This window comes from Salvelinus alpinus, chromosome 22, assembly GCF_045679555.1.
Source record: "Salvelinus alpinus chromosome 22, SLU_Salpinus.1, whole genome shotgun sequence".
Classification (NCBI taxonomy): Eukaryota; Metazoa; Chordata; class Actinopteri; order Salmoniformes; family Salmonidae; genus Salvelinus; species Salvelinus alpinus.
Window position 1 is genome coordinate 31,503,746 of NC_092107.1, and position 27,764 is coordinate 31,531,509.

At 45.1% G+C, this 27,764-nt stretch overlaps 1 protein-coding gene across 1 annotated transcript in view; it reads right to left on the minus strand.

The window, feature by feature from the left end:
• The window catches only part of LOC139549429 (calsyntenin-2-like), a 668,250-nt gene that overhangs the window by 268,629 nt on the left and 371,857 nt on the right, over positions 1-27,764 (minus strand). Inside the window, exon 3 of the mRNA XM_071359924.1 lies at positions 12,983-13,178. Coding sequence (XP_071216025.1) covers positions 12,983-13,178 — 196 coding nt within the window. The remainder of the gene's footprint in view (positions 1-12,982; positions 13,179-27,764) is intronic.

Below are 27,764 nucleotides of genomic sequence, written 5' to 3' on the forward strand. Positions count from 1 at the left end.
TGTGGAAAGCTCTTAGAGACTTACCCAGAAAGACTCACAGCTGTAATCGCTGCCAATAGTGCTTCTACAATGTATTGATTCAGGGATGTGAATACTTATGTAAATGGTATTTCTGTATTTCATTTTCAATAAATTTGAATAACTTTCTCAAAACATGTTTTCAATTTGTCATTATGGGGTATTGTGTGTAGATGGGTGAGAAAAAACAAATGTAATCTGTTATGAATTCAGGCTGTAACAACAAAATGTGGAATAAGTCAAGGGTAATAAGTATGAATGCTTTCTGAAGGCACTGAAAATCACAAAGCATCATGACAGCTTATACTAATGAGTGACAGCTCTTTGCTCACATTCGCTTGTGTGAGAGTGTGTGTGCGTGTGTCGGTATGTGTATGTACGTACAGTGCATATACAGTGCCTTGCAAAAGTATTCATCCCCCTTGGCGTTTTTCCTATTTTTATGCGTTTCGACCTGTAATTTAAATGGATTTTTATTTGGATTTCATGTAATGGACATACACAAAATAGTCCAAATTGGTGAAGTGAAATGCAAAAAATAACTGATAAAAAAAACAGAAAAGTGGTGCGTGCATATACATTCACCCCTTTTGCTATGAAACCCCTAAATAAGATCTGGTGCAACCAATTACCTTCGGAAGTCTAAGTGTCTAAGTGATCTGTCACATGATCTCAGTATACATACACCTGTTCTTAAAGGCCCCAGAGTCTGCAACACCACTAAGCAAGGGGCACCACCAAGCAAGCGGCACCATGAAGACCAAGGAGATCTCCAAACAGGTCAGGGATAAAGTTGTGGAGAAGTACAGATCAGCGTTGGGTTATAAAAAAATATCAGAAACTTTGAACATTCCACGGAGCACCATTAAATCTATTATTAAAAAATAGAAAGAATATAGCACCACAACAAACTTCCAAGAGAGGGCCGCCCACCAAAACTCACGGACCAGGCAAAGAGGGCAACAAAGAGACCAAAGGTAACCCTGAAGGTGCTGCAATGCTCCACAGCTGAGATTGGAGTATCTGTCCATAGGACCACTTCAATCCGTACTCTTCACAGCGCTGGGCTTTACGGAAGAGTGGCCAGAAAAAAAGCCATTGCTTAAAGACAAAAAGCAAACACGTGTAGCGTTCACCAAAAGGCATGTGGGAGACTCCTCAAACATATGGAAGAATGTCCTCTGGTCAGATGAGACTAAAATGGAGCTTTTTGGCCATCAAGGAAAACATTATGTCTGGTGAAAACCCAACACCTCTCATCACCCCGAGAACACCATCCCCTGTGGGGATGTTTTTCATCGGCAGGGACTGGGAAACTGATCAGAGTTGAAGGAATGATGGATGGTGCTAAATACAGGGAAATTCTTGAGGGAAACCTGTTTCAGTCTTCCAGAGATTTGAGACTAGGATGGAGGTTCACCTTCCAGCAGGACAATGACCCTAAGCATACTGCTAAAGAAACCTTTGAGTGGTTTAAGGGGAAACATTGAAATGTCTTGGAATGGCCTAGTCAACGCCCAGACCTCAATGCAATTGAGAATCTGTGGTATGACTTAAAGATTGCTGTACACCAGCGGAACCCATCCAACTTGTAGGAGCTGGAGCTGGAGCAGTTTTGCTTTGAAGAATGGGCAAAAATCCCATTGGCTAGTTGTGCCAGCTTATAGACAAATACCCCAAGAGACTTGCAGCTGTGATTGCTGCAAGAGGTGGCTCTACAAAATAATCAATCAAGCTAAGTCCCAGTTTAGAGACAAAGTAGAGTCGCAATTCAACAGCTCAGACACAAGAGGTATGTGGCAGGGTCTACAGTCAATCACGGATTACAAAAAGAAAACCAGCCCCGTCGCGGACCAGGATGTCTTGCTCCCAGACAGGCTAAATAACTTTTTTGCTCGCTTTGAGGACAATACAGTGCCACTGACACGGCCCGCTACCAAAAACTGCGGGCTCTCCTTCACTGCAGCCGAGGTGAGTAAAACATTTAAACGTGTTAACCCTCGCAAGGCTGCAGGCCCAGACGGCATTCCCAGCCGCGTCCTCAGAGCATGCGCAGACCAGCTGGCTGGTGTGTTTAAGGACATATTCAATCAATCCTTATCCCAGTCTGCTGTTCCCACATGCTTCAAGAGGGCCACCATTGTTCCTGTTCCCAAGAAAGCTAAGGTAACTGAGCTAAACGACTACCGCCCCGTAGCACTCACTTCCGTCATCATGAAGTGCTTTGAGAGACTAGTCAAGGACCATATCACCTCCACCCTACCTGACACCTTAGACCCACTCCAATTTGCTTACCGACCCAATAGGTCCACAGACGACGCAATCGCAACCACACTGCACACTGCCCTAACCCATCTGGACAAGAGGAATACCTATGTGAGAATGCTGTTCATCGACTACAGCTCAGCATTTAACACCATAGTACCCTCCAAACTCGTCATCAAGCTCGAGACCCTGGGTCTCGACCCCGCCCTGTGCAACTGGGTCCTGGACTTCCTGACGGGCCGCCCCCAGGTGGTGAGGGTAGGTAACAACATCTCCACCCCGCTGTTCCTCAACACCGGGGCCCCACAAGGGTGCGTTCTGAGCCCTCTCCTGTACTCCCTGTTCACCCACGACTGCGTGGCCATGCACGCCTCCAACTCAATCATCAAGTTTGCGGACGACACTACAGTGGTAGGCTTGATTACCAACAACGACGAGACGGCCTACAGGGAGGAGGTGAGGGCCCTCGGAGTGTGGTGTCAGGAAAATAACCTCACATCAACGTCAACAAAACAAAGGAGATGATTGTAGACTTCAGGAAACAGCAGAGGGAGCACCCCCCTATCCACATCGACAGGACAGTAGTGGAGAAGGTGGAAAGTTTTAAGTTCCTCGATGTACACATCACAGACAAACTGAATTGGTCCACCCACACAGACAGCGTTGTGAAGAAGGCGCAGTAACGCCTCTTCAACCTCAGGAGGCTGAAGAAATTCGGCTTGTCACCAAAAGCACTCACAAACTTCTACAGATGCACAATCGAGAGCATCCTGTCGGGCTGTATCACCGCCTGGTACGGCAACTGCTCCGCCCACAACCGTAAGGCTCTCCAGAGGGTAGTGAGGTCTGCACAACACATCACCGGGGGCAAACTACCTGCCCTCCAGGACACCTACACCACCCGATGTCACAGGAAGGCCATGAAGATCAAAGGACAACAACCACCCAAGCCACTGCCTGTTCACCCCGCTATCATCCAGAAGGCGAGGTCAGTACAGGTGCATCAAAGCAGGGACAGAGAGACTGAAAAACAGCTTCTATCTCAAGGCCATCAGACTGTTAAACAGCCACCACTAACATTTAGTGGCCGCTGCCAACATACTGACTCAACTCCAGCCACTTTAATAATGGGAATTGATGGAAATTATGTAAAATTGTACCACTAGCCACTTTAAACAATGCCACTTAATATAATGTTTACATACCCTACATTACTCATCTCATATGTATATGTATATACTGTACTCTATATCATCTACTGCATCTTGCCATCTTTATGTAATACATGTATCACTAGCCACTTTAAACTATGCCACTTTATGTTTACATACCCTACATTACTCATCTCATATGTATATACTGTACTCTATACCATCTACTGCATCTTGCCTATGCCGTTCTGTACCATCACTCATTCATATATCTTTATGTACATATACTTTATCCCTTTACACTTGTGTGTATAAGGTAGTAGTTGTGGAATTGTTAGGTTAGATTACTTGTTTGTTATTACTGCATTGTCGGAACTTGAAGCACAAGCATTTCGCTACACTCGCATTAACATCTGCTAACCATGTGTATGTGACAAATAAAATTTGATTTGATTTGAAAATAACCACCCACAAAACCCAACACAAAACAGGCTACATAAATATGGTTCCCAATCAGAGACAATGACTAACACCTGCCTCTGATTGAGAACCATATCAGGCCAAACACAGAAATAGAAAAACATAGATAAACAAACATAGACTGCCCGCCCCAACTCACGCTCTGACCATACTAAATAAAGACAAAAACAAAGGAAATAAAGGTCAGAACGTGACAACTATAGTTTGTTACCAAGAGATATGTGGAGTGGTTGAAAAACGAGTTTTAATGACTCCAACCTAAGTGTATGTAAACTTCCGACTTCAACTGTATGTGTGCTAGTGTGTATGCACATTATGTGTCTGTCTGTGTGTGTGCGCAGATGTGTGTGTGTTTATTTGAGTGAGTCTTCCTGTGTGTGTGTGTGTGTGTGTGTGTGTGTGTGTGTGTGTGTGTGTGTGTGTGTGTGTGTGTGTGTGTGTGTGTGTGTGTGTGTGTGTGTGTGTGTGTGTGTGTGTGTGTGTGTGTGTGTGTGTCGATCCTCTCAGCCGCGGGAAGGTGCTGCCATCCGTTGAGATAATTAGTCGTTCCCAAACCTCTGGCAGGGAGATGAGGAACAGACGTTCTTCTCAGAATCACAAGTGACAAGTTTAATAACCGTCTCACGACGACCACCGCATGGGCAGAAAGATGGCCGCTTTACAATGAGTTTTCAAGATTAGCCCTGAGAGTCTCTGTGGAGTCTGAACAACCCGGAGGTCAGGGGTTAACATCCTAGATGAGCTGCTACTACCGTCACTGACCGGGGCACTTAACCCAGACACACTTGTAGTAAACCTCCTACAACAGCCCTCCAGCACTTAAACCATGTAATACATCTACCACTCACAGCTGATGGGGAGAGATGAGGAAATTAAAGAATGTGACACTTTCACACAGGAAGTGAGAGGAGTAGAAATGAATTATGACATCAACTTAGAAATACTTATATTTGTGTCTGGGTACACACATTTGGCATCAACGTGGTGGTGCTGTGACTCAGAACTAATCATGCATTCACATTACTATTTCATTAGGATTTTAAAAAGCAGTATATTAAAAACATTTCATCACGCATGATTAAAATGGAGAATAAAGGTTGTATTTTCAGAATAAAGTGCTCTGATTCGGAGTTATTGTTCAGTGGGACAATCTATTGATGTGACTCACTGGTAGTCAACGGTGATAACCCTTATTTGTTGCCATAGTGATTTGAGTTACAGTACCAGCCAAAAGTTTGGACACACCTAGTCATTCCAGGGTTTTTCTTTATTTTTACTTTTTTCTACATTGTAGAATAATAGTGAAGACATAAAATCTATGAATTCACTCATATGGAATCATGTAGTAACCAAAAAAGTAAAATATATTTTACTTTTCAAATTCTTCAAAGTAGCCACTATTTGCCATTATGACAGCTTTGCACACACTTGGTATTCAATGTAGAAATTATATTTTGATTTGTTTAACACTTTTATGGTTACTGCTAGATTCCATATGTGTTATTTCATCATTTTGATGTCTTCACTATTATTCTACAATGTAGAAAATAGTAAAAATAAAGAAAAACCCTTGAATGAGTAGGTAACATCCAAACTTTTGACTGGTACTGTAACGAACTTCGTCAGGAGAAGGAGAAGAGGACCAAGGTGCAGCGTGGTAAGTATTCATAATACGTTATTTTAATAAATATGAACACTCTAACAAAACAACAACACGACAAACGAACAGTTCTGTAAGGTGACGAAAAACACTAAACAGAAAATAACCACCCACCAACACACCTAACGATAGACAGTTGCCTCTGATTGGGAACCATACCAGGCCAAACACATAGAAATACAAAACAAGGACAACATAGAACACCAGACATAGAATGCCCACCCAAACTCACGCCCTGACCAACCAAAATAGAGACATAAAAAGCATCTCTACGGTCAGGGCGTGACAGGTACTGCACATAGCTTAAATTTACAATACATAATACAATGTGAGTAACAGTACATAAAATGTGAGTTACAATACACCCATAATAAAGTGGTAATGTAACCGAGTGGTTCAGGGTGATAATCATTGTTGTCAAGGCTCACTGTACCTTCAATGATACAACTGTGAAAACATTCAACATCTTTTTGATTGAAAGCCAATTACACAGTTAACCACAGCATAACATGACTCAAGGCCTAAGAGTAATGGTGTGTTATGAATGACATGAATAACACATAGAAGATTATAAGATATCCTCAAACTAGAGTCAAAGGTAAAGAGAGTGAGAGGAATGAATGAGAGAAAGAGAGACGTAAACATCATATTATGTAGATTGTGGAACTTTCTCTCCTTTTCTTGCCTTTCTCATACACTACTCAATATGATAGAGGAGATCTAGAAAATATAAAGTAAATATATAGGATATATTTTGGTAGGATATACTGTACTGTAGGTAGGATATATATATACACTGCTCAAAAAAATAAAGGGAACACTTAAACAACACAATGTAACTCCAAGTCAATCACACTTCTGTGAAATCAAACTGTCCACTTAGGAAGCAACACTGATTGACAATAAATTTCACATGCTGTTGTGCAAATGGAATAGACAACAGGTGGAAATTATAGGCAATTAGCAAGACACCCCCAATAAAGGAGTGGTTCTGCAGGTGGTGACCACAGACCACTTCTCAGTTCCTATGCTTCCTGGCTGATGTTTTGGTCACTTTTGAATGCTGGCGGTGCTTTCACTCTAGTGGTAGCATGAGACGGAGTCTACAACCCACACAAGTGGCTCAGGTAGTGCAGCTCATCCAGGATGGCACATCAATGCAAGCTGTGGCAAGAAGGTTTGCTGTGTCTGTCAGCGTAGTGTCTGGATAAATCTGGAATCCTTAAATGGTGAAACAGCAAAGAGGTTCCTGCAAACAACAAAACACTGCCACATGGAGGCGCTACCAGGAGACAGGCCAGTACATCAGGAGACGTGGAGGAGGCCGTAGGAGGGCAACAACCCAGCAGCAGGACCGCTACCTCCGCCTTTGAGCAGGAGGAGCACTGCCAGAGCCCTGCAAAATGACCTCCAGCAGGCCACAAATGTGCATGTGTCTGCTCAAACGGTCAGAAACAGACTCCATGAGGGTGGTATGAGGGCCCGACGTCCACAGGTGGGGGTTGTGCTTACAGCCCAACACCGTGCAGGACGTTTGGCATTTGCCAGAGAACACCAAGATTGGCAAATTCGCCACTGGCGCCCTGTGCTCTTCACAGATGAAAGCAGGTTCACACTGAGCACATGTGACAGACGTGACAGAGTCTGGAGACGCCGTGGAGAACGTTCTGCTGACTGCAACATCCTCCAGCATGACCGGTTTGGCGGTGGGCCAGTCATGGTGTGGGGTGGCATTTCTTTGGGGGGCCGCACAGCCCTCCATGGGCTCGCCAGAGGTAGCCTGACTGCCATTAGGTACCGAGATGAGATCCTCAGACCCCTTGTGAGACCATATGCTGGTGCGGTTGGCCCTGGGTTCCTCCTAATGCAAGACAATGCTAGACATCATGTGGCTGGAGTGTGTCAGAAGTTCCTGCAAGAGGAAGGCATTGATGCTATGGACTGGCCCGCCCGTTCCCCAGACCTGAATCCAATTGAGCACATCTGGGACATCATGTCTCGCTCCATCCACCAACGCCACGTTGCACCACAGACTGTCCAGGAGTTGGCGGATGCTTTAGTCCAGGTCTGGGAGGAGATCCCTCAGGAGACCATCCTCCACCTCATCAGTAGCATGCCCAGGCGTTGTAGGGAGGTCATACAGGCACGTGGAGGCCAAACACACTACTGAGCCTCATTTTGACTTGTTTTAAGGACATTACATCAAAGTTGGATCAGCCTGTAGTGTGGTTTTCCACTTTAATTTTGAGTGACTCCAAATCCAGACCTCCATGGGTTGATAAATTTGATTTCCATTGATAATTTTTGTGTGATATTGTTGTCAGCACATTCAACTATGTAAAGAAACAAGTATTTAATAAGAATATTTCATTCATTCAGATCTAGGATGTGTTATTTTAGTGTTCCCTTTATTTTTTTGAGCAGTGTATATATTCAGACCCCTTGAAATCTCCACATTTTGTTCAGTTACAGCCTTATTTTTAAATGGATTAAACTTGTTTCCCCCCTCATTAATATACAAACAGTACCCGATAATGACAAACAAAATCAGGTTTTTAGAAATGTTTGGATATATCAAATTTACATAAGTATTCAGACCATTTACTCAGTACTTTGTTGAAGCACTTTTGGCAACGATTACAGCCTCAAGTCTTCTTAGGTATGACGCTACAAGGTTGGCAGACCTGTATTTGAGCAGGTTCTCCCATTCTTCTCTGAAGATCCTCTCAAGCTCTGTCAGGTTAGATGGGGAGCGTCGCTAAACAGCTATTTTCAGGTCTCTCCAGAGATGTTCGATCGTGTTCAAGTCCAGGCTCTGGCTGGGCCACTCAAGGACATTCAGATACTTGCCCCGAACCACTCCTGTGTTGTCTTGGCTGTGTGCTTAGGGTCGATGTCCTGTTGGAAGGTGACCCTTCGCCCCAGTCTGAGTTCCTGAGCGCTCTGGAGCAGGTTTTCATCAAGGATCTCTCTGTACTTTGCTCCATTCATCTTTCCCTCGATCCTGACTAGTCTCCCAGTCCCTGTCTCTGAAAAACATCCCCACAGCATGATGCTGCCACCACCATGCTTCACCGTATGGATAGTGCCAGGTTTCCTCCAGACGTGATGCTTGGCATTCAGGCCAAAGAGTTCAATCTTGGTTTCATCAGACCAGACAATCTTGTTTCTCATGGTTTGAGAGTCCTTTAGGTGCCTTTGGCTAACTCCAAGTGGGCTGTCATGTGCCTTTTACTGAGAAGTGGCTTCCGTCTGGCAACTCTATCATAAAGGCTTGATTGGTGCAGTGCTGCAGAGATAGTTGTCCTTTTGGAAGGTTCTCCCATCTCCACAGAGGAACTCTGGAGCTCTGTCAGAGTGACCATCGGGTTCCTGATCACCTTCCTGACCAAGGCCCTTCTCTCCCGATTGCTCAGTTCTTCCATTTAAAAATGACGGAGGCCACTGTGTTCTTGGGGACCTTCAATGCTGAGTTTTTTTGGTACTCTTCCCCAGATCTGTGCCTCTAAGGACAATTCCTTCGACCTCATGGCTTGGTTTTTGCTCTGACATCCACTGTCAACTGTGGGACCTTATATAGACAGGTGTGTGCCTTTCCAAATCATGTCCAATCAATTTAATTTACCACAGGTGGACTCCAATCAAGTTGTAGAAACATCTAAAGGATGCTCAATGGAAACAGGATGCACCTGAGCTCAATTTAAAGTCTCAAAGCAAAGGGTCTGAATACTTATGTAAATAAGGTATTTCTGTTTTTTATTTGTAATACATTTGCAAACATTTCTAAAACCTGTTTTCACTTTGTCATTATGGGGTATTGTGTGTAGATTAATTAGCATTTTTTTTATTTATACAATTTTTTAATAAGGCTGTAACGTAACAAAATGTGAAAAAAGTCAAGGGTCTGAATTCTTTCCGAATGCACTGCAGGTATGATATAGGTAACGTGATAATAGACAACAGTGAAAGAGAGAGAGAGGGTCAGGACGACAAGAAAAGAGACCAAGAGAATGAGAGAAAATGCAGAATCAGCTAAATAAACTAAAGAAAGGGAGGCAGTGGTTGATTATACCAGAAGAGAGGGAGAGAGAGTGGGAGAGAGGGATGAATAAGGTTTAAGTGAGAGCTCGACGGTCCCAGTGTCACCTCTGATTCTGTCGCCTGTTCTCTTTACTGTGTCATTGTCTTGACTGCTCTCCTTCGGCGGAGCTGACATGTTACGTGTCATTTGGGCTGAGCCGCTGGCAATGATTTTTTTAAACTTTAAATCTGAGAGCCACGCTGACTGACGCTCTCCTCTCCGCTCGTCCGGGTCCCTGAAATGGCCAACAGACAAGATAAGGAACGCCAGCGAAGGACAGGCTATTGAAGCTAAGACTGTCTTCTCTGAATGTTCACGCAGAACCTGTGTCATAGGATGTATGTATACATGTAGTTGTGTTACTTTATACGTCCCACAATCAGGGATAACCTGGATGACGTGGACCTACTCATTCACACACCCAGGGGCGAAACTTTAGTTTAGTTCACACACCCAGGGACATTTTTTTTCACTTTTTTTTTGTTGTTGTTGGAGAAACACTCCGAACAGCCTGCCCGACCGCTCGGAGACGTCTGCATGGTCCTAAAGCACACCGTTGCCTCGTTTAGTATCACATTCCAATGATAAAACTGGGGGGAACAAAAATGCAATTTCATAATATGGGGGGACATATCCCCCTGTCCCCAGTGAAAGTTGCGCCCCTGCACACACCTGCTGCTATAATTCAAGGCCTGGTGTGTGTGTGTGTGTGTGTGTGTGTGTGTGTGTGTGTGTGTGTGTGTGTGTGTGTGTGTGTGTGTGTGTGTGTGTGTGTGTGTGTGTGTGTGTGTGTGTGTGTGTGTGTGTGTGTGTGTGTGTGTGTGTGTGTGTGTGTGTGTGTGTGTACATGTGTGTGTGTGGATGTGTGTGTGTGTGTGTGTGTGTGTGTGTGTGTGTGTGTGGATGTGTGTGTGTGTGTGTGTGTGTGTGTGTGTGTGTGTGTGTGTGTGTGTGTGTGTGTGTGTGTGTGTGTGTGTGTGTGTGTGTGTGTGTGTGTGTGTGTGTTGGTGTGTGTGTGTGTGTGTGTGTGTTGGTGTGTGTGTGTGTGCGTGTGTTGGTGTGTGTGTGTGTGCGTGTACATGTGTGTGTGTGGATGTGTGTGTAGAAGATGATAGTTTTCTGTGTGAGCTCCCGCTGAGGAAGGTGAAAGGTGTGAACAGCAAGAGAGTGAGGAGAGATACACACAGAGTGGAAATGACACAGTCATAAGAGACCGTGGAGAAAGCAATTTCAGAGGACGCCTTAGTTTATAGGTGTGTTGAATCGTTTTCATCAATGCACCACTTTAAAATAGTTTACTGGCTTTTTCATCCTACACTGCTGAAACACCAGGGTTTCCAGGTCTAGCTAAAATGTAATGCCAAATTACCTCTGAAAACCCACCCACAAGGCCTGAAAACTAGCCCCACGCCTGAAAACTAGCCCCACAAGGCCTGAAAACTAGCCCCACAAGGCCTGAAAACTAGCCCCACAAGGCCTGAAAACTAGCCCCACAAGGCCTGAAAACTAGCCACACAAGGCCTGAAAACTAGCCCCACAGAAAATGCTTGCAGCAAGAGATGCCAAATTAATCCAATAAACCCTTTTCGTTATCGAGCGAATTAAGATGGAATAACCACATAATTTTTAGAGACGTAGGCTAAGAATCAAAATGTGGTTTTCCATCAAAATAATATTTATTTCCAGATTAAGAAAATGTTGCAAGAGACAAGATAAATCACCCTCATTAAACTCTCTAGATCATTTTTCATCAATGGATGTCAATTTAACTTGTTTGGTGCACTTCACAAAGTAGATGGCATCATGAGGCGGGAAAATTATGTGGATATATTGAAGCAACATCTCAAGACATCAGTCAGGAAGTTAAAGCTTGGTCGCAAATGGGTCTTCCAAATGGACAATGACCCCAAGCATACTTCCAAAGTTGTGGCAAAATGGCTTAAGGACAACAAAGTCAAGGTACGGGAGTGTCCATCACAAAGCCCTGATCTCAATCCTATAGAAAATGTGTGGGCAGAACTGAAAAAGCATTTGTGAGCAAGTAGGATCTTCCAGGTGTCAAGACTACAAACATTTATAAATGGCCTATTTGCGAGACTGACTTGTTAATTCAATAGGCATAGGCTAATGACTAAAATCTGAGTTTATAATTGCCATTCAACTTTGCCATGGTTTGCTGAGCTAGATGCAGGTAGCCTATAGCCCTGATAGGCCGACATGCCAACATCTCATTTCAGGGAAAAGTCCACAATGAAACTGACATTAAATGTGGAGAATGATACATTTTTGATAGAGCTGTGACCATGATCACAATTTAAAACTTTGAATTTAATTAAGTAAACATGGCCATTAACAATGGCTTAATAACCCAAGGCTACAACAACAGCCTGAGTAATAGGCTATTTATTACATATGTTAGCCAGCTCCAGGTAGGCTGCACAAGTGGCTCAATTTGACATGCAATGACTCCAGTGATATCGTCATTTCAATATATATTTAGTGTTTCTAACGTTAGGTTACAGTAGCCTACATTGGCATATAATTTAATAGCCTACTTGATGGCCAACAGATGTAAATGTACCCTATCATTCTACACATTTAATGCCATTTTCATTGTGGACTTTTCCCATAACTTCGATTTCAAATTTCCACTCGCACAGCGCTCCAGACCCTGGAACTGAGCATGAGTAAAACCCTTCGCTTGATACGGTTATCCATAAGAAAAGTCGACATTAGAATTCAGTTTACTTTAAACCACCTCTGAGCAAATGTATCTAAAGAGCTGAAGTGGCCTAAAGTTGTTTTCAAATGCTTTGTCACCGTTATATCAGTTCTAGCGGGTTTATATGTTTAATGGAATAAGGAGTCTCTCCATAATGACCCATCTAAATAGTCTACCTACAACGTGCGTGCTGCTTTGTCTCCGTGACTCAGCTGCCTCTGCTGCAGCACTGTCTCAACCAGTGCTCTCAACCACACACACTCCTCCGGCTCTCCCCCTCTCACCACTCACTCACTCACTCACTCACTCACTCACTCACTCACTCACTCACTCACTCACTCACTCACTCACTCACTCACTCACTCACTCACTCACTCACTCACTCACTCACTCACTCACTCACTCACTCACTCAGTCACTCAGTCACTCAGTCACTCACTCACACACTCAGTAACAGCCTCCTTAACTGCCTGATAGTCAGCAGCAATGTTATTTGATTACAGTAGGCTTGGCTTCAGAGTGCAGTGTTGCAGGGAGCATAGTATTGAATCCATATGATTCATAAAGACAAACAGACAAAAAGACATCCTGCCTTTCAAACTCACTTGTGTGACTTCTTCCCCCCGGTGCCCCCGGGTCCTGCTCCACAGTCATGGGCCTGAATGATAAAGGTATACTCCTTCTGAAGCTCACAGTCCACCAGGCCCCTGGCCCTCAGCTGGCCCTCACCAGACGTCCCGTTCAGCACCACCGCCTCGAACGGAGCCTCCAGACCATGGATCTTAAATGCACAGATCTCCCCTAAAAATAGAGAGAGAGAGAGAAAGACAGGGAGAGGAGGGGAGACAGGTTAGGGTGTGTTGGTTTCTGTATGTGAGAGAGTGCTATACTGTGGTGGAGATATGCAGTGCAGGGTCTAAATACAGTTTCTCAACAAAACCCCAGGAAGTCTTATTCAGACTCTTCTGAGGAGACATCCATTTAAACAGCATGCGCATTGGGCTCATATAATCAGTTGAGCACTGTAAAGAATACCTCTGATCATTCCAATTCCCTGGAAGGTTCCGGTTTAATTTTGAGCAGGCGGAGAAACAACAACAACAATAACAACAACAATACGAATCCACAGCGGAGTCACCCACAAAGTCACCCTCTCTGGAAAAGGACTAACAAACTCACTCATTCAACAACTAATCACTCTCCTGAAGATGCCAAGGACAAACCAGCCCGCCCACAGTCTGCCGCTCACTCCCATCACGCATTGTTACTCCAGACCGTACAAACAATAAACAACTTAGTAACGAAAAACTTGATACAAAAAACAAAAATACTACCTCTCAAAGTCACCCTGGTTCATTTGAGAGACAATGAGAGAACAGCAAATCATTTTACAAAGCTACACAATGAGGGAGAGCAAAACATCTCATGTCCTTCTACAGAGGAAGTGTTGAAATTACAGTTTGTACACAGTGGAGAGAATAAGAGAGATTGAAAAAAAAGAGAGAGAGAGGGAGAGAGAATGAGATAGAAGGAAAGGAGGAGAGAAAGAGAATGAGAGAGAAGAAAGAGAGTGAGAGAGAGAGAGAGAGAGAGAGAAAGGAGAGAGAGAGGAGAGAGAGAGAGGTTGGACAAAGCAGTCATTTTGGGGAGTTGGCGAGGTGAGTGCTTTAGATGCGTGGCGCATGCCTGCGTTTTACTGGGGGATTTGAGGAAATCACTTAGCACGAGTTATAAACTCTGACTTGTGATGGCTAATTGCGCCGATATCACTTAAACTAACAGGAAGGACTAAATTGGATTCCGCCAAAGCTTTGTGTGTGCATCGCTGCTGGCTAGTTGTGATAAGAGCAACTTTATTTTCCCCTCCTTCCCTTTCTCTTCCCTTTCATCCCGGTCGAACATTATCTCATCTCCTTCTACAGCGGGAGTGTTGAAATTACAATTTGAGAGAGAGAGAGAGAGAGAGAGAGAGAGAGAGAGAGAGAGAGAGAGCTACTCAGTAGGCTGTGTAAGACTTCCCCTTTGTATTACCTGAACAATAACTTATCAGAAATAAATGGGCTCCTACAATGCAAAGAGGCATAGAAGCATGCTGCGTGGGAAAATAATCATAAAATGGCGGCAAAGCAAATGGCGTGTGACGAGGAGAGATAATGGTCTCGATGGGTGAAGTTGCCTTGATACCACAAAAAAAATACAAAATAAATCCATCACTGTGGTAGGAAAAATAAACCTAGTATACATCCAAATATACACCAGAGTGCAGTATAACTGCAGGACACTGCAAAATACAACAGTCGACTGCAGTTACTGCAGTTAAACTGCACTTTCAAAACTGCCATGTTTTATTGCAAGGGGACAGCCAAGTGAAGAAGTTTCCCACTATTAAGGTGAATATGCTAATGAAATCCTAAACTCTTCCTCCTCTACCTCAGTGCATGGCAGGACGAGGAACACCTACAACTCATTTGTGATGACATTTTCCCTCAGGGAGCGGAGAGGTCAAGGTGACCAGCGTTGACCGTCATGCCAGACCTCTTTTACAAAGCTGAATGAATAAACACATGGCCTCGCGCTGGGCCGCTAGCTGCCTGTCACACCTCCAGGCTGATATCAGATCCCCCAGCAGAGGAGAGCCTTTCTGAGGGACAGATTAGCTTTGAACCGTTGGCCCCGGCTCGGCTTCGGCTCGGCAGCAGCGTGGTAACAGGAACAGATGTTGTGGGGCTGGCACTTGGCAGAGCTGTGGGACTCGCCACCCTAATTGCTGCGATAAATTGTTAGCTAAATATGTGCCTCCGTGTCACATTAGCCTTTTATGAGGTAGATTTATGATTGGAAAAAACCAGGCAACGGCATGGTAGTCTTCAAGGAGATCCCCGGCACGGCCACGTTCTAATCTAATGGATGCAAATGAATGAGACATTATTAGTAGATGCCAGTGAGAAGGAGCAGGAACTAGATGTCATGGTTCTAGTTTAAGTTCTACAGAGGGGCACTGAGTTACCCGCACTAAGAAATTATATCAAGGGGACTAACTGCAGTTATTATCAGTAGTACCATTGGTGGTGTGTGTTTTTGTAGCCTGAAGGCCATGTCAGGAACACGGGGCTAAAACACTCTGGGGGACCCCAATCATTATCAGACCTGACAGAGCATCTCTGATAAGACAAACCAGATCAGAAAACACACATATAAATGCCTGGGTCAAAGCACGCACTCACACACAGCACTGTTTACAAGCCCTTAAGTGTTTGAGGTTATCAGTCAGAGGTTGTTGATAAGAGCAGAGAGAGATGGAGAGATGGTGGCAGGGGAGATGAAAGGAGAGTTTGGGAGTACGAGAGCATGGGCACTGCCTGAGGCAAATTCTGATTTCACTGCTGGAGAGTGACCACACACACACACACACACACACACACACACACACACACACACACACACACACACACACACACACACACACACACACACACACACACACACACACACACACACACACACACACACACACACACACACACACACACACACACACACACACAAGTAATGCCAGAACTCCCGCTCTAATCAGCACTGACATGACTTTCATCCTCCTACTGTTGGAACACACACAACACGACAGACACCTATCTAATCACATTATACAATATCAATGTTTCTCAATCGTTTTAGAACATTAATTATACATTAACTGACTGGTATGTGTAGTATTACAACAGTTGAGCAGCTTACAGAGATAATAACAAGTTCATACCATCAGTAATAACAGCATCAGTAAAAGGGTTTATTGTAATTGTGTGGTTAGTTGTTGAAGACTAGCGGTGCTTTATACAACTCAGACTTTGCATCTAATTACCTAGTTATGTATTTTTCCATACCTTACCTCTGCTTCTCTCTCCCTGTACCCCATCACACACACCAATTAGCTATTGATTGCCCTCCAACCTCCTCTCTGCACTTCACTCACATATTTCTTTCACCCCCTCTCCACCCCCGGCCCTCTTTGCTGCAGGGCAGAGATAGACTGTCAGCCACATAGCTCCAGAGACGAGGCCAAATTGAAAATGCTGTAATTATGCTCTTCATGAAATTAGTCAGACGAGAAGTGAAGAAAAAACACACACACTAGAAGAGAAGCTGTCTGTCCGTTTCTGAAGTATTAGTACTAATTCATCTTGTGTGTTCTGGCTAGAGCTTTAACTGGAGAAATCAGAGTGGTGTGAGATTGTGTGTTCTGGCTAGAGCTTCAACTGGAGAAATCAGAGTGGTGTGAGATTGTGTGTTCTGGCTAGAGCTTCAACTGGAGAAATCAGAGTGGTGTGAGATTGTGTTCTGGCTAGAGCTTCAACTGGAGAAATCAGAGTGGTGTGAGATTGTGTGTTCTGGCTAGAGCTTCAACTGGAGAAATCCCAGTGGTGTGAGATTGTGTGTTCTGGCTAGAGCTTCAACTGGAGAAATCAGAGTGGTGTGAGATTGTGTGTTCTGGCTAGAGCTTCAACTGGAGAAATCAAAGTGGTGTGAGATTGTGTGTTCTGGCTAGAGCTTCAACTGGAGAAATCAGAGTGGTGTGAGATTCCGGCTATGTACTCCGGCTATGTAACATCCGGCGCCGAAACGAGATGGCCGCCTCGCTTCGCGTTCCTTGGAAAATATGCAGTATTTTGTTTTTTTATGTGTTATTTCTTACATCGGTACCCCAGGTAATCTTAGGTTTCATTACATACAGTCGGGAGGAACTACTGAATATACGATTAACGTCAACTCATCATCGTTCCTACCAGGAATATGACTTTCCCGAAACGGATCCAGTGTTTTGCCTTCCACCCAATACAATGGATCTGATCCCAGCCGGCGACCCTGTGCGACGCCGTAAAAGGGGCAAACGAGGCGGTCTCCTGGCCAGGCTTCGGAGACGGGCACATCGCGCTCCACTCCCTAGCATACTACTCGCCAATGTCCAGTCTCTTGACAATAAGGTTGATGAAATCCGAGCACGGGTAGCATTCCAGAGAGACATCAGGGATTGCAACGTGCTCTGCTTCACGGAAACATGGCTAACTCAAGAGACGCTAACGGAGTCGGTGCAGCCAGCTGGTTTCTTCATGCATCGCGCCGACAGAAACAAACATCTTTCTGGTAAGAAGAGGGGCGGGGGGGTATGCCTTATGATTAACGAGACGTGGTGTGATCATCATAACAACACACAGGAACTCAAGTCATTCTGTTCACCTGATCTAGAACTCCTCACAATAAAATGTCGACCGCATTATCTACCAAGGGAATTCTCTTCAATCATAATCACAGCCGTATATATTCCCCCCCAAGCAGACACATCGATGGCCCTGAACGAACTTTATCTGACTCTTTGTAAACTGGAAACCACACACCCTGAGGCTGCATTCATCGTAGCTGGGGATTTTAACAAGGCTAATCTAAAAACAAAACTCCCTAAATTCTATCAGCATATCGATTGTGCTACCAGGGCTGGAAAAACCCTAGATCATTGTTATACTAATTTCCGCGACGCATATAAGGCCCTCCCCCGCCCCCCTTTCGGAAAAGCTGACCACGACTCCATTTTGTTGATTCCAGCCTACAAACAGAAACTAAAACAACAAGCTCCCGCGCTCAGGTCTGTTCAACGCTGGTCCGACCAATCTGATTCCACTCTTCAAGACTGCTTCGATCACGCGGATTGGAATATGTTCCGCATTGCGTCCAACAACAATATGGACGAATATGCTGATTCGGTGAGCGAGTTCATTAGGAAGTGCATTGACGATGTCGTACCCACAGCAACGATTAAAACATTCCCAAACCAGAAACCGTGGATTGACGGCAGCATTCGCGTGAAACTGAAAGCGCGAACCACTGCTTTTAACCAGGGCAAGGTGACCGGAAGCATGACCGAATACAAACAGTGTAGCTATTCTCTCCGCAAGGCAATCAAACAGGCTAAGTCCCAGTACAGAGACAAAATCGAGTCGCAATTCAACAGCTCAGACACAAGAGGTATGTGGCAGGGTCTACAGTCAATCACGGATTACAAAAAGAAAACCAGCCCCGTCGCGGACCAGGATGTCTTGCTCCCAGACAGGCTAAACAACTTTTTTGCCCGCTTTGAGGACAATACAGTGCCACTGACACGGCCCCCTACCAAAACCTGCGGGCTCTCCTTCACTGCAGCCGAGGTGAGTAAAACATTTAAACGTGTTAACCCTCGCAAGGCTGCAGGCCCAGACGGCATTCCCAGCCGCGTCCTCAGAGCATGCGCAGACCAGCTGGCTGGTGTGTTTACGGACATATTCAATCAATCCTTATCCCAGTCTGCTGTTCCCACATGCTTCAAGAGGGCCACCATTGTTCCTGTTCCCAAGAAAGCTAAGGTAACTGAGCTAAACGACTACCGCCCCGTAGCACTCACTTCCGTCATCATGAAGTGCTTTGAGAGACTAGTCAAGGACCATATCACCTCCACCCTACCGGACACCCTAGACCCACTCCAATTTGCTTACCGACCCAATAGGTCCACAGACGACGCAATCGCAACCACACTGCACACTGCCCTAACCCATCTGGACAAGAGGAATACCCATGTGAGAATGCTGTTCATCGATTACAGCTCAGCATTTAACACCATAGTACCCTCCAAACTCGTCATCAAGCTCGAGACCCTGGGTCTCGACCCCGCCCTGTGCAACTGGGTCCTGGACTTCCTGACGGGCCGCCCCCAGGTGGTGAGGGTAGGTAACAACATCTCCACCCCGCTGATCCTCAACACTGGGGCCCCACAAGGGTGCGTTCTGAGCCCTCTCCTGTACTCCCTGTTCACCCACGACTGCGTGGCCATGCACGCCTCCAACTCAATCATCAAGTTTGCGGATGACACTACAGTGGTAGGCTTGATTACCAACAACGACGAGACGGCCTACAGGGAGGAGGTGAGGGCCCTCGGAGTGTGGTGTCAGGAAAATAACCTCACACTCAACGTCAACAAAACAAAGGAGATGATTGTGGACTTCAGGAAACAGCAGAGGGAGCACCCCCCTATCCACATCGACGGGTCAGTAGTGGAGAAGGTGGAAAGTTTTAAGTTCCTCGGTGTACACATCACGGACAAACTGAATTGGTCCACCCACACAGACAGCGTCGTGAAGAAGGCGCAGCAGCGCCTCTTCAACCTCAGGAGGCTGAAGAAATTCGGCTTGTCACCAAAAGCACTCACAAACTTCTACAGATGCACAATCGAGAGCATCCTGTCGGGCTGTATCACCGCCTGGTACGGCAACTGCTCCGCCCACAACCGTAAGGCTCTCCAGAGGGTAGTGAGGTCTGCAGAACGCATCACCGGGGGCAAACTACCTGCCCTCCAGGACACCTACACCACCCGATGTCACAGGAAGGCCATAAAGATCATCAAGGACAACAACCACCCAAGCCACTGCCTGTTCACCCCGCTATCATCCAGAAGGCGAGGTCAGTACAGGTGCATCAAAGCAGGGACCGAGAGACTGAAAAACAGCTTCTATCTCAAGGCCATCAGACTGTTAAACAGCCACCACTAACATTTAGCGGCCGCTGCCAACATACTGACTCAACTCCAGCCACTTTAAAAATGGGAATTGATGGAAATTATGTAAAAATTTACCACTAGCCACTTTAAACAATGCCACTTAATATAATGTTTACATACCCTACATTACCCATCTCATATGTATATACTGTACTCTATATCATCTACTGCATCTTGCCATCTTTATGTAATACATGTACCACTAGCCACTTTAAACTATGCCACTTTATGTTTACATACCCTACAGTACTCATCTCATATGTATATACCGTACTCTATACCATCTACTGCATCTTGCCTATGCCGTTCTGTACCACCACTCATTCATATATCTTTATGTACATATTCTTTATCCCTTTACACTTGTGTGTGTATAAGGTAGTAGTTGTGGAATTGTTAGGTTAGATTACTTGTTGGTTATTACTGCATTGTCGGAACTAGAAGCACAAGCATTTCGCTACACTCGCATTAACATCTGCTAACCATGTGTATGTGACTAATAAAATTTGATTTGATTTGATTTGATTTGATTTGATTTGATTTGATTTGATTGTGTGTTCTGGCTAGAGCTTCAACTGGAGAAATCAGAGTGGTGTGAGATTGTGTGTTCTGGCTAGAGCTTCAACTGGAGAAATCCCAGTGGTGTGAGATTGTGTGTTCTGGCTAGAGCTTCAACTGGAGAAATCAGAGTGGTGTGAGATTGTGTGTTCTGGCTAGAGCTTCAACTGGAGAAATCCGAGTGGTGTGAGATTGTGTGTGTGTGTGTGTGTGTGTGTACATGAGATTTAATTAAAAATACTCTTCTCCATGAGCACAGAGAGGGAACTCAGACATGATTTTCTCGACCTTGTCTCATCACCCTTAATTACATAAAGGCTGCTCTGTGTGAGTTTAATGTCATCCCACTATCTCTCTGACTGACAGAGAGAACCCACTGTCTCTCTGACTGACAGAGAGAACACAGAACACACTTTCTGCTCTGTTGGTCTGAGGGAACACACCTGTCCTCATCACACAGCTCCAGTCCTCAACACAACATTGCTGTACTGCTGCATTCTGGACGTGAAGAAGTTTTAGGCTGTGTACTTAATAGCTGTTTGTAGTGCATCAGACCATGAGCCTTAATCTCTTCTCTACAGGCAGTACACTGGACGACACACAGGGTCCTAAACACATCAATGCTGTTTTACTCTGACTGATCTGGGGCAGGTTGGTTGTTTAGGAGTGTTGACACTGTGTGAGGCCCCAAACACCCACTTCCCCTTTGTCAATATAGTTAGTCACAAAACACCAGCAGGATACACGGCAATTAACTCAGCATAGACACAGGAACAGGGCCAAAACAACACACGCACACATACACACACACCGCCACCACCCAACCTCCAACCAACCGTCAGTAACAGACCACCAACCAACGCATCACCAACACAAAAAACATTACAGCAAACACACACACTAACAGCAGCAGGATATATCAATTAGTTAACCAGGCATGTGACCACTACTCTGTTAGTCAGAGAACATCCATCACCTACTGTCAGCCAATTACAGAGAGCTAACAGCAATCAGACAGCCAATCAGCAGCATAACAACAACACTGCAGATGTTTCCCCCACTGAGACCTGTATTATACAGGACTCCATGGGAACGATGGAGGGATAGAGAGATGGAGGGATGGAGGGATGGATGGATGGAGGGATAGAGAGATGGAGGGATAGAGAGATGGAGGGATAGAGGGATAGAGAGATAGAGGGATGGAGGGATGGAGAGATGGAGGGATAGAGAGATGGAGGGATAGAGGGATGGAGAGATGGAGGGATGGAGGGATGGATGGATGGAGGGATAGAGAGATGGAGGGATAGAGGGATAGAGAGATGGATGGATGGATGGAGGGATAGAGAGATGGAGGGATGGATGGATAGAGAGATGGAGGGATGGATGGATGGAGGGATAGAGAGATGGAGGGATGGATGGATGGAGGGATAGAGAGATGGAGGGATGGATGGAGGGATAGAGGGATAGAGAGATGGAGGGATGGAGGGATGGATGGAGGGATAGAGAGATGGAGGGATGGAGGGATGGATGGAGGGATAGAGAGATGGATGGATGGATGGATGGAGGGATAGAGAGATGGAGGGATGGAGGGATGGAGAGATGGAGGGATGGAGGGATGGATGGATGGAGGGATAGAGAGATGGAGGGATAGAGGGATAGAGAGATGGATGGATGGATGGAGGGATAGAGAGATGGAGGGATGGATGGATAGAGAGATGGAGGGATGGATGGATGGAGGGATAGAGAGATGGAGGGATGGATGGATGGAGGGATAGAGAGATGGAGGGATGGATGGAGGGATAGAGGGATAGAGAGATGGAGGGATGGAGGGATGGATGGAGGGATAGAGAGATGGAGGGATGGAGGGATGGATGGAGGGATAGAGAGATGGATGGATGGATGGATGGATGGAGGGATAGAGAGATGGAGGGATGGATGGATGTTCCTGGGTAAGATAAAGTAGCTTTTATTCCGTTATACTGTAAATCCTTCTTTGTCGACATGGCGACAGTTCCGAAAAGTTGTCATAATGATTGAATTATATATTTTTCAAATTCAGGTTCTATGCAGATGGTAGGCTCCGTAGATAGAAGCTAGTGAGTCCATGTGCTAACTGGCTAAACCTACACTTTTCACTTTCAATTAACAATGTCAACATTGTTCCAATGTGTTTGTCTTGAACTACCATCTGTTGTTGTGACTGCAGAAATTTGCAGAAGACATATGTTTGTCTTATAATGTATAAGGTTTCCCTGATGGGATAGTTTCCCCAACAAAATGACAAGGTATGACACCAATCCATGCTTTGCTTTCCCTGGCACTGTTGCCACACGCTAACGTTTTAGCATTTTTGGCACAAATCCCGTTCAAGTCATCAGAACGATAGTAAAATTTTTCACACAAATCAAATCAAAGTGTATTTGTCACGTGCGCCGAATACAACAGGTGTAGACCTTACAGTGAAATGCTTACAAAAAGGCTCTAACCAATAGTGCGAAAAAAAGGTATGTGTGTGTGTGTGTGCGTAGGTAAGTAAAGAAATAAAACAACAGTAAAAAGACATTTGAAAATAACAGTAGCAAGGCTATATACAGACACCGGTTAGTCCGGCTTATTGAGGTAGTATGTACATGTAGGTATGGTTAAAGTGACTACGCATATATGATGAACAGAGAGTAGCAGTAGCGTAAAAAGAGGGGTTGGCGGGTGGTGGGACACAATGCAGATAGCCCGGTTAGCCAATGTGCGGGGGAACTGGTTGGTCGGGCCAATTGAGGTAGTATGTACATGAATGTATAGTTAAAGTGACTATGCATACATGATAAACAGAGAGTAGCAGCAGCGTAAAAGAGGGGTTGGGGGGGCACACAATGCAAATAGTTCGGGTAACCATTTGGTTACCTATTCAGGAGTCTTATGGCTTGGGGGTAAAAACTGTTAAGAAGCCTTTTTGTCCTAGACTTGGCACTCCGGTACCGCTTGCCATGCGGTAGTAGAGAGAACAGTCTATGACTGGGGTGGCTGGGGTCTTTAGACAATTTTTAGGGCCTTCCTCTGACACCGCCTGGTGTTGAGGTCCTGGATGGCAGGCAGCTTTGCCCCAGTGATGTACTGGGCCGTACGCACTACCCTCTGAAGTGCCTTGCGGTCGGAGGCCGAGCAATTGCCATACCAGGCAGTGATGCAACCGGTCAGGATGCTCTCGATGTTGCAGCTGTAGAACCTTTTGAGGATCTCAGGACCCATGCCAAATCTTTTTAGTTACCTGAGTGGGAATATGCTTTGTCGTGCCCTCTTCATGACTGTCTTGGTGTGTTTGGACCATTCTAGTTTGTTGTTGATGTGGACACCAAGGAACTTGAAGCTCTCAACCTGCTCCACTACAGCCCCGTCGATGAGAATGGGGACGTGCTCGGTGCTCCTTTTCCTGTAGTTCACAATCATCTCCTTAGTCTTGGTTACGTTGAAGGATAGGTTGTTAGTCTGGCACCACCCGGCCAGGTCTCTGACCTCCTCCCTATAGGCTGTCTCATCATTGTCGGTGATTAGGCCTACCACTGTTGAGTTGTCTGCAAACTTAATGATGGTGTTGGAGTCGTGCCTGGCCATGCAGTCGTGGGTGAACAGGGAGTACAGGAGGGGACTGAGCATGCACCCCTGGGGAGCTCCAGTGTTGAGGATCAGCGTGGCAGATGTGTTGCTACCTACCCTCACCACCTGGGAGCGGCCCGTCAGGAAGTCCAGGATCCAGTTGCAGAGGGAGGTGTTTAGTCCAAGGTTCCTTAGCTTCGTGATGAGCTTTGAGGGTACTATGGTGTTGAACACTGAGCTGTAGTCAATGAATAGCATTCTCACATAGGTGTTCCTTTTGTCCAGGTGGGAAAGGGCAGTGTGGAGTGCAATAGAGATTGCATCATCTGTGGATCTGTTTGGGCGGTATGCAAATTGGAGTGGGTCTAGGGTTTCTGGGATAATGGTGTTGATGTGAGCCATTACCAGCCTTTCAAAGCACTTCATGGCTACGGACGTGAGTGCTACGGGTCTGTAGTCATTTAGGCAGGTTGCCTTTGTGTTCTTGGGCACAGGGACTATGGTGGTCTGCGTGAAACATGTTGGTATTACAGACTCAATCAGGGACATGTTGAAAATGTCAGTGAAGACACCTGCCAGTTGGTCAGCACATACCCGGAGCACACGTCCTGGTAATCCGTCTGGCCCTACAGCCTTGTTTATGTTGACCTGTTTAAAGGTCTTATCACGTCGACTACGGAGAACGTGATCACACAGTCATCCGGAACAGATGATGCTCTCATGCATGCCTCAGTGTTGCTTGCCTCGAAGCGAGCATAGAAGTGATTTAGCTCGTCTGGTAGGCTCGTGTCACTGGGCAGCTCATGGCTGTGCTTCCCTTTGTAGTCTGTAATAGTTTGCAAGCCCTGCCACATCCAACGAGCGTCGGAACCGGTGTAGTTTGATTCAATCTTAGCCCTGTATTGACGCTTTGCCTGTTTGATGGTTCGTCGCAGGGCATAGCGGGATTTCTTGTAAGCTTCCGGGTTAGAGTCCCGCACCTTGAAAGCGGCAGCTCTACCCTTTAGCTCAGTGCGAATGTTGCCCGTAATCCATGGCTTCTGATTGGGGTATGTCGTACAGTCACTGTGGGGACGACGTCCTTGATGCACTTATTGATAAAGCCAGTGACTGATGTGGTGTACTCCTCAATGTCATCGGAAGAATCCCGGAACATGTTCCAGTCTGTGATAGCAAAACAGTCCTGTAGTTTAGCATCTGATTCATCTGACCACTTTTTTATAGACCGAGTCACTAGTGCTTCCTGCTTTAATTTGTGCTTGTAAGCAGGAATCAGGAGGATAGAGTTGTGGTCGGATTTACCAAATAGAGGGCGAGGGAGAGCTTTGCACGCGTCTCTGTGTGTGGAGTACGAGTGATCTAGAATTTTTTCCCTCTGGTTGCACATTTAACATGTTGATAGAGATTTGGTAGAACTGATTTAAGTTTCCCTGCATTAAAGTCTCCGGACACTAGGAGCGCCGCCTCTGGGTGAGTGGTTTTCTGTTTGCTTTTTTCCTTATACAGCTGACTGAGTGCGGTCTTAGTTCCAGCATCTGTTTATGGTGGTAAATAAACAGCCACGAAAAGTATAGCTGAGAACTCTCTAGGCAAGTAGTGTGGCCTGCAATTTATCACAATATACTCTACTTCAGGCGAGCAAAATCTAGAGACTTCCTTAGATTTCCTGCACCAAATGTTGTTTACAAATATGCACAGACCGCCCCCCCCCCTGTTCTATCCTGCCGGTGCAGGGTATATCCCCCTAGCTGAATATCCATGTCGTCATTCAGCCACGATTCCGTGAAACATAGAATATTACATTTTTTGATGTCCCGTCACACATGTTCAAATCATCTATAAATTACTTTGTTGAGCTTCACAATAGATTTTAGATACTTTTGGATGATTTGGACATGATGTGCCAAAAATAATAATATCAGTCCCAAATGCTAAAACAGTGCCAGGGAAACTAAACCAAAGCATGAACGGCTGTCGAACCTTGTCCATAGACTGCTTACATGGTAAGGAAACCAATGCGCCATTTTGTAATTTGGCTGAACTATCCCTTGTGGTAGTTACCCAGTTCAGTCGGTGTTATGGTCTTTAGCCTACTCTGAGACAAATAATGAACCAAAAGCACTATGTATCTTATTCAGGTACAGTTGAAGTCAGAAGTTTACATACACCTCAGCCAAATACATTTAAACTCAGTTTTTCACAATTCCTGACATTTAATCCTAGTAAAATTTCCCTGTCTTAGGTCAGTTAGGATCACCAATTTATTTTAAGAATGTGAAATGTCAGAATAATAGTAGGTTTATTTCAGCTTTTATTTCTTTCATCACATTCCCAGTGTGTCAGAAGTTTACATACACTCAATTAGTATTTGGTAGCATTGCCTTTACATTTTTTAACTTGGGTCAAACGTTTCGAGTAGCCTTCCACAAGCTTCCCACAATAAGTTGGGTGAATTTTGGCCCATTCCTCCTGACAGAGCTGGTGTAACTGAGTCAGGTTTGTAGGCCTCCTTGCTCACACTTGCATTTTCAGTTCTGCCCACAAATGTTCTATAGGATTGAGGTCAGGGCTTTGTGATGGCCACTCCAATATCTTGACTTTGTTGTCAAGCCATTTTGCCACAACTTTGGAAGTATGCTTGGGGTCATTGTCCTTTTCGAAGGATGCTTGTGGTCTTTGTCCTTTTGCGACCAAGCTTTAACTTTCTCACTGATGTCTTGAGATATTGCTTCAATATATCCACATAATTTTCCGTCCACATGATGCCATCTATTTTGTGAAGTGCACCAGTCCCTCCTGCAGCAAAGCATCCCCAAAACATGATGCTGCCACCCCCGTGCTTCACGGTTGTGATGGTGTTCTTCCGGCTTGCAAAAAAAAGAAAAGCCGCCCCCTTTTTCCTCCAAACATAACAACGGTCATTATGGACAAACAGTTCTATTTCTGTTTCATCAGACCAGAGGACATTTCTCCAAAAAGTACGATCCTTGTCCCCATGTGCAGTTGCAAAACGTAGTCTGGCTTTTTTGGACGGTTTTGGAGCAGTGGCTTCTTTCTTGCTGAGTGGCTTTTCAGGTTATGTCGATATAGGGCCCGTTTTACAGTGGATATAGATACTTTTGGACCTGTTTCCTCCAGAATCTTCACAAGGTCCTTTGCTGTTGTTCTGGTATTGACTTTGTGACTCAGAAATTGAGATAGGTAATTACTCTGTTGTCAGGAAGGATCGGAATCGGAACGGTGGGGGAATATGTGCGTTTGTAAGATCAGACATTGCTTTTCACTTCAGATCAGATTTAAAAATTGATCTGGAGATTGTCTGGCTGGATATCTGCCCTCCCAAAACCAAGCCGATTGTGTTGGGGGTGTGTTATAGGCCGCCCAAGCAGAATGCATTCTATGAAGGTCTTGAAATTGTGTTGTCAAACTGTAATGATTCGCTGTTGAAGGAAATCATTTTGTTAGGGGATTTCAATACTGATGTCTGCAAAAAGAATAGCCCGACCCAAAATGTATTTATGCACTTTTGTAGATCACTTGCTCCGACCCAAATTATAAAAGATCCCACCAGGATATGTGAAACAGTGGAAAGTACAATTGACTTAATATTGGTGTCTGATAAATCTAAAATATCGCAATAGTCTATGGAATCAGTGATCATT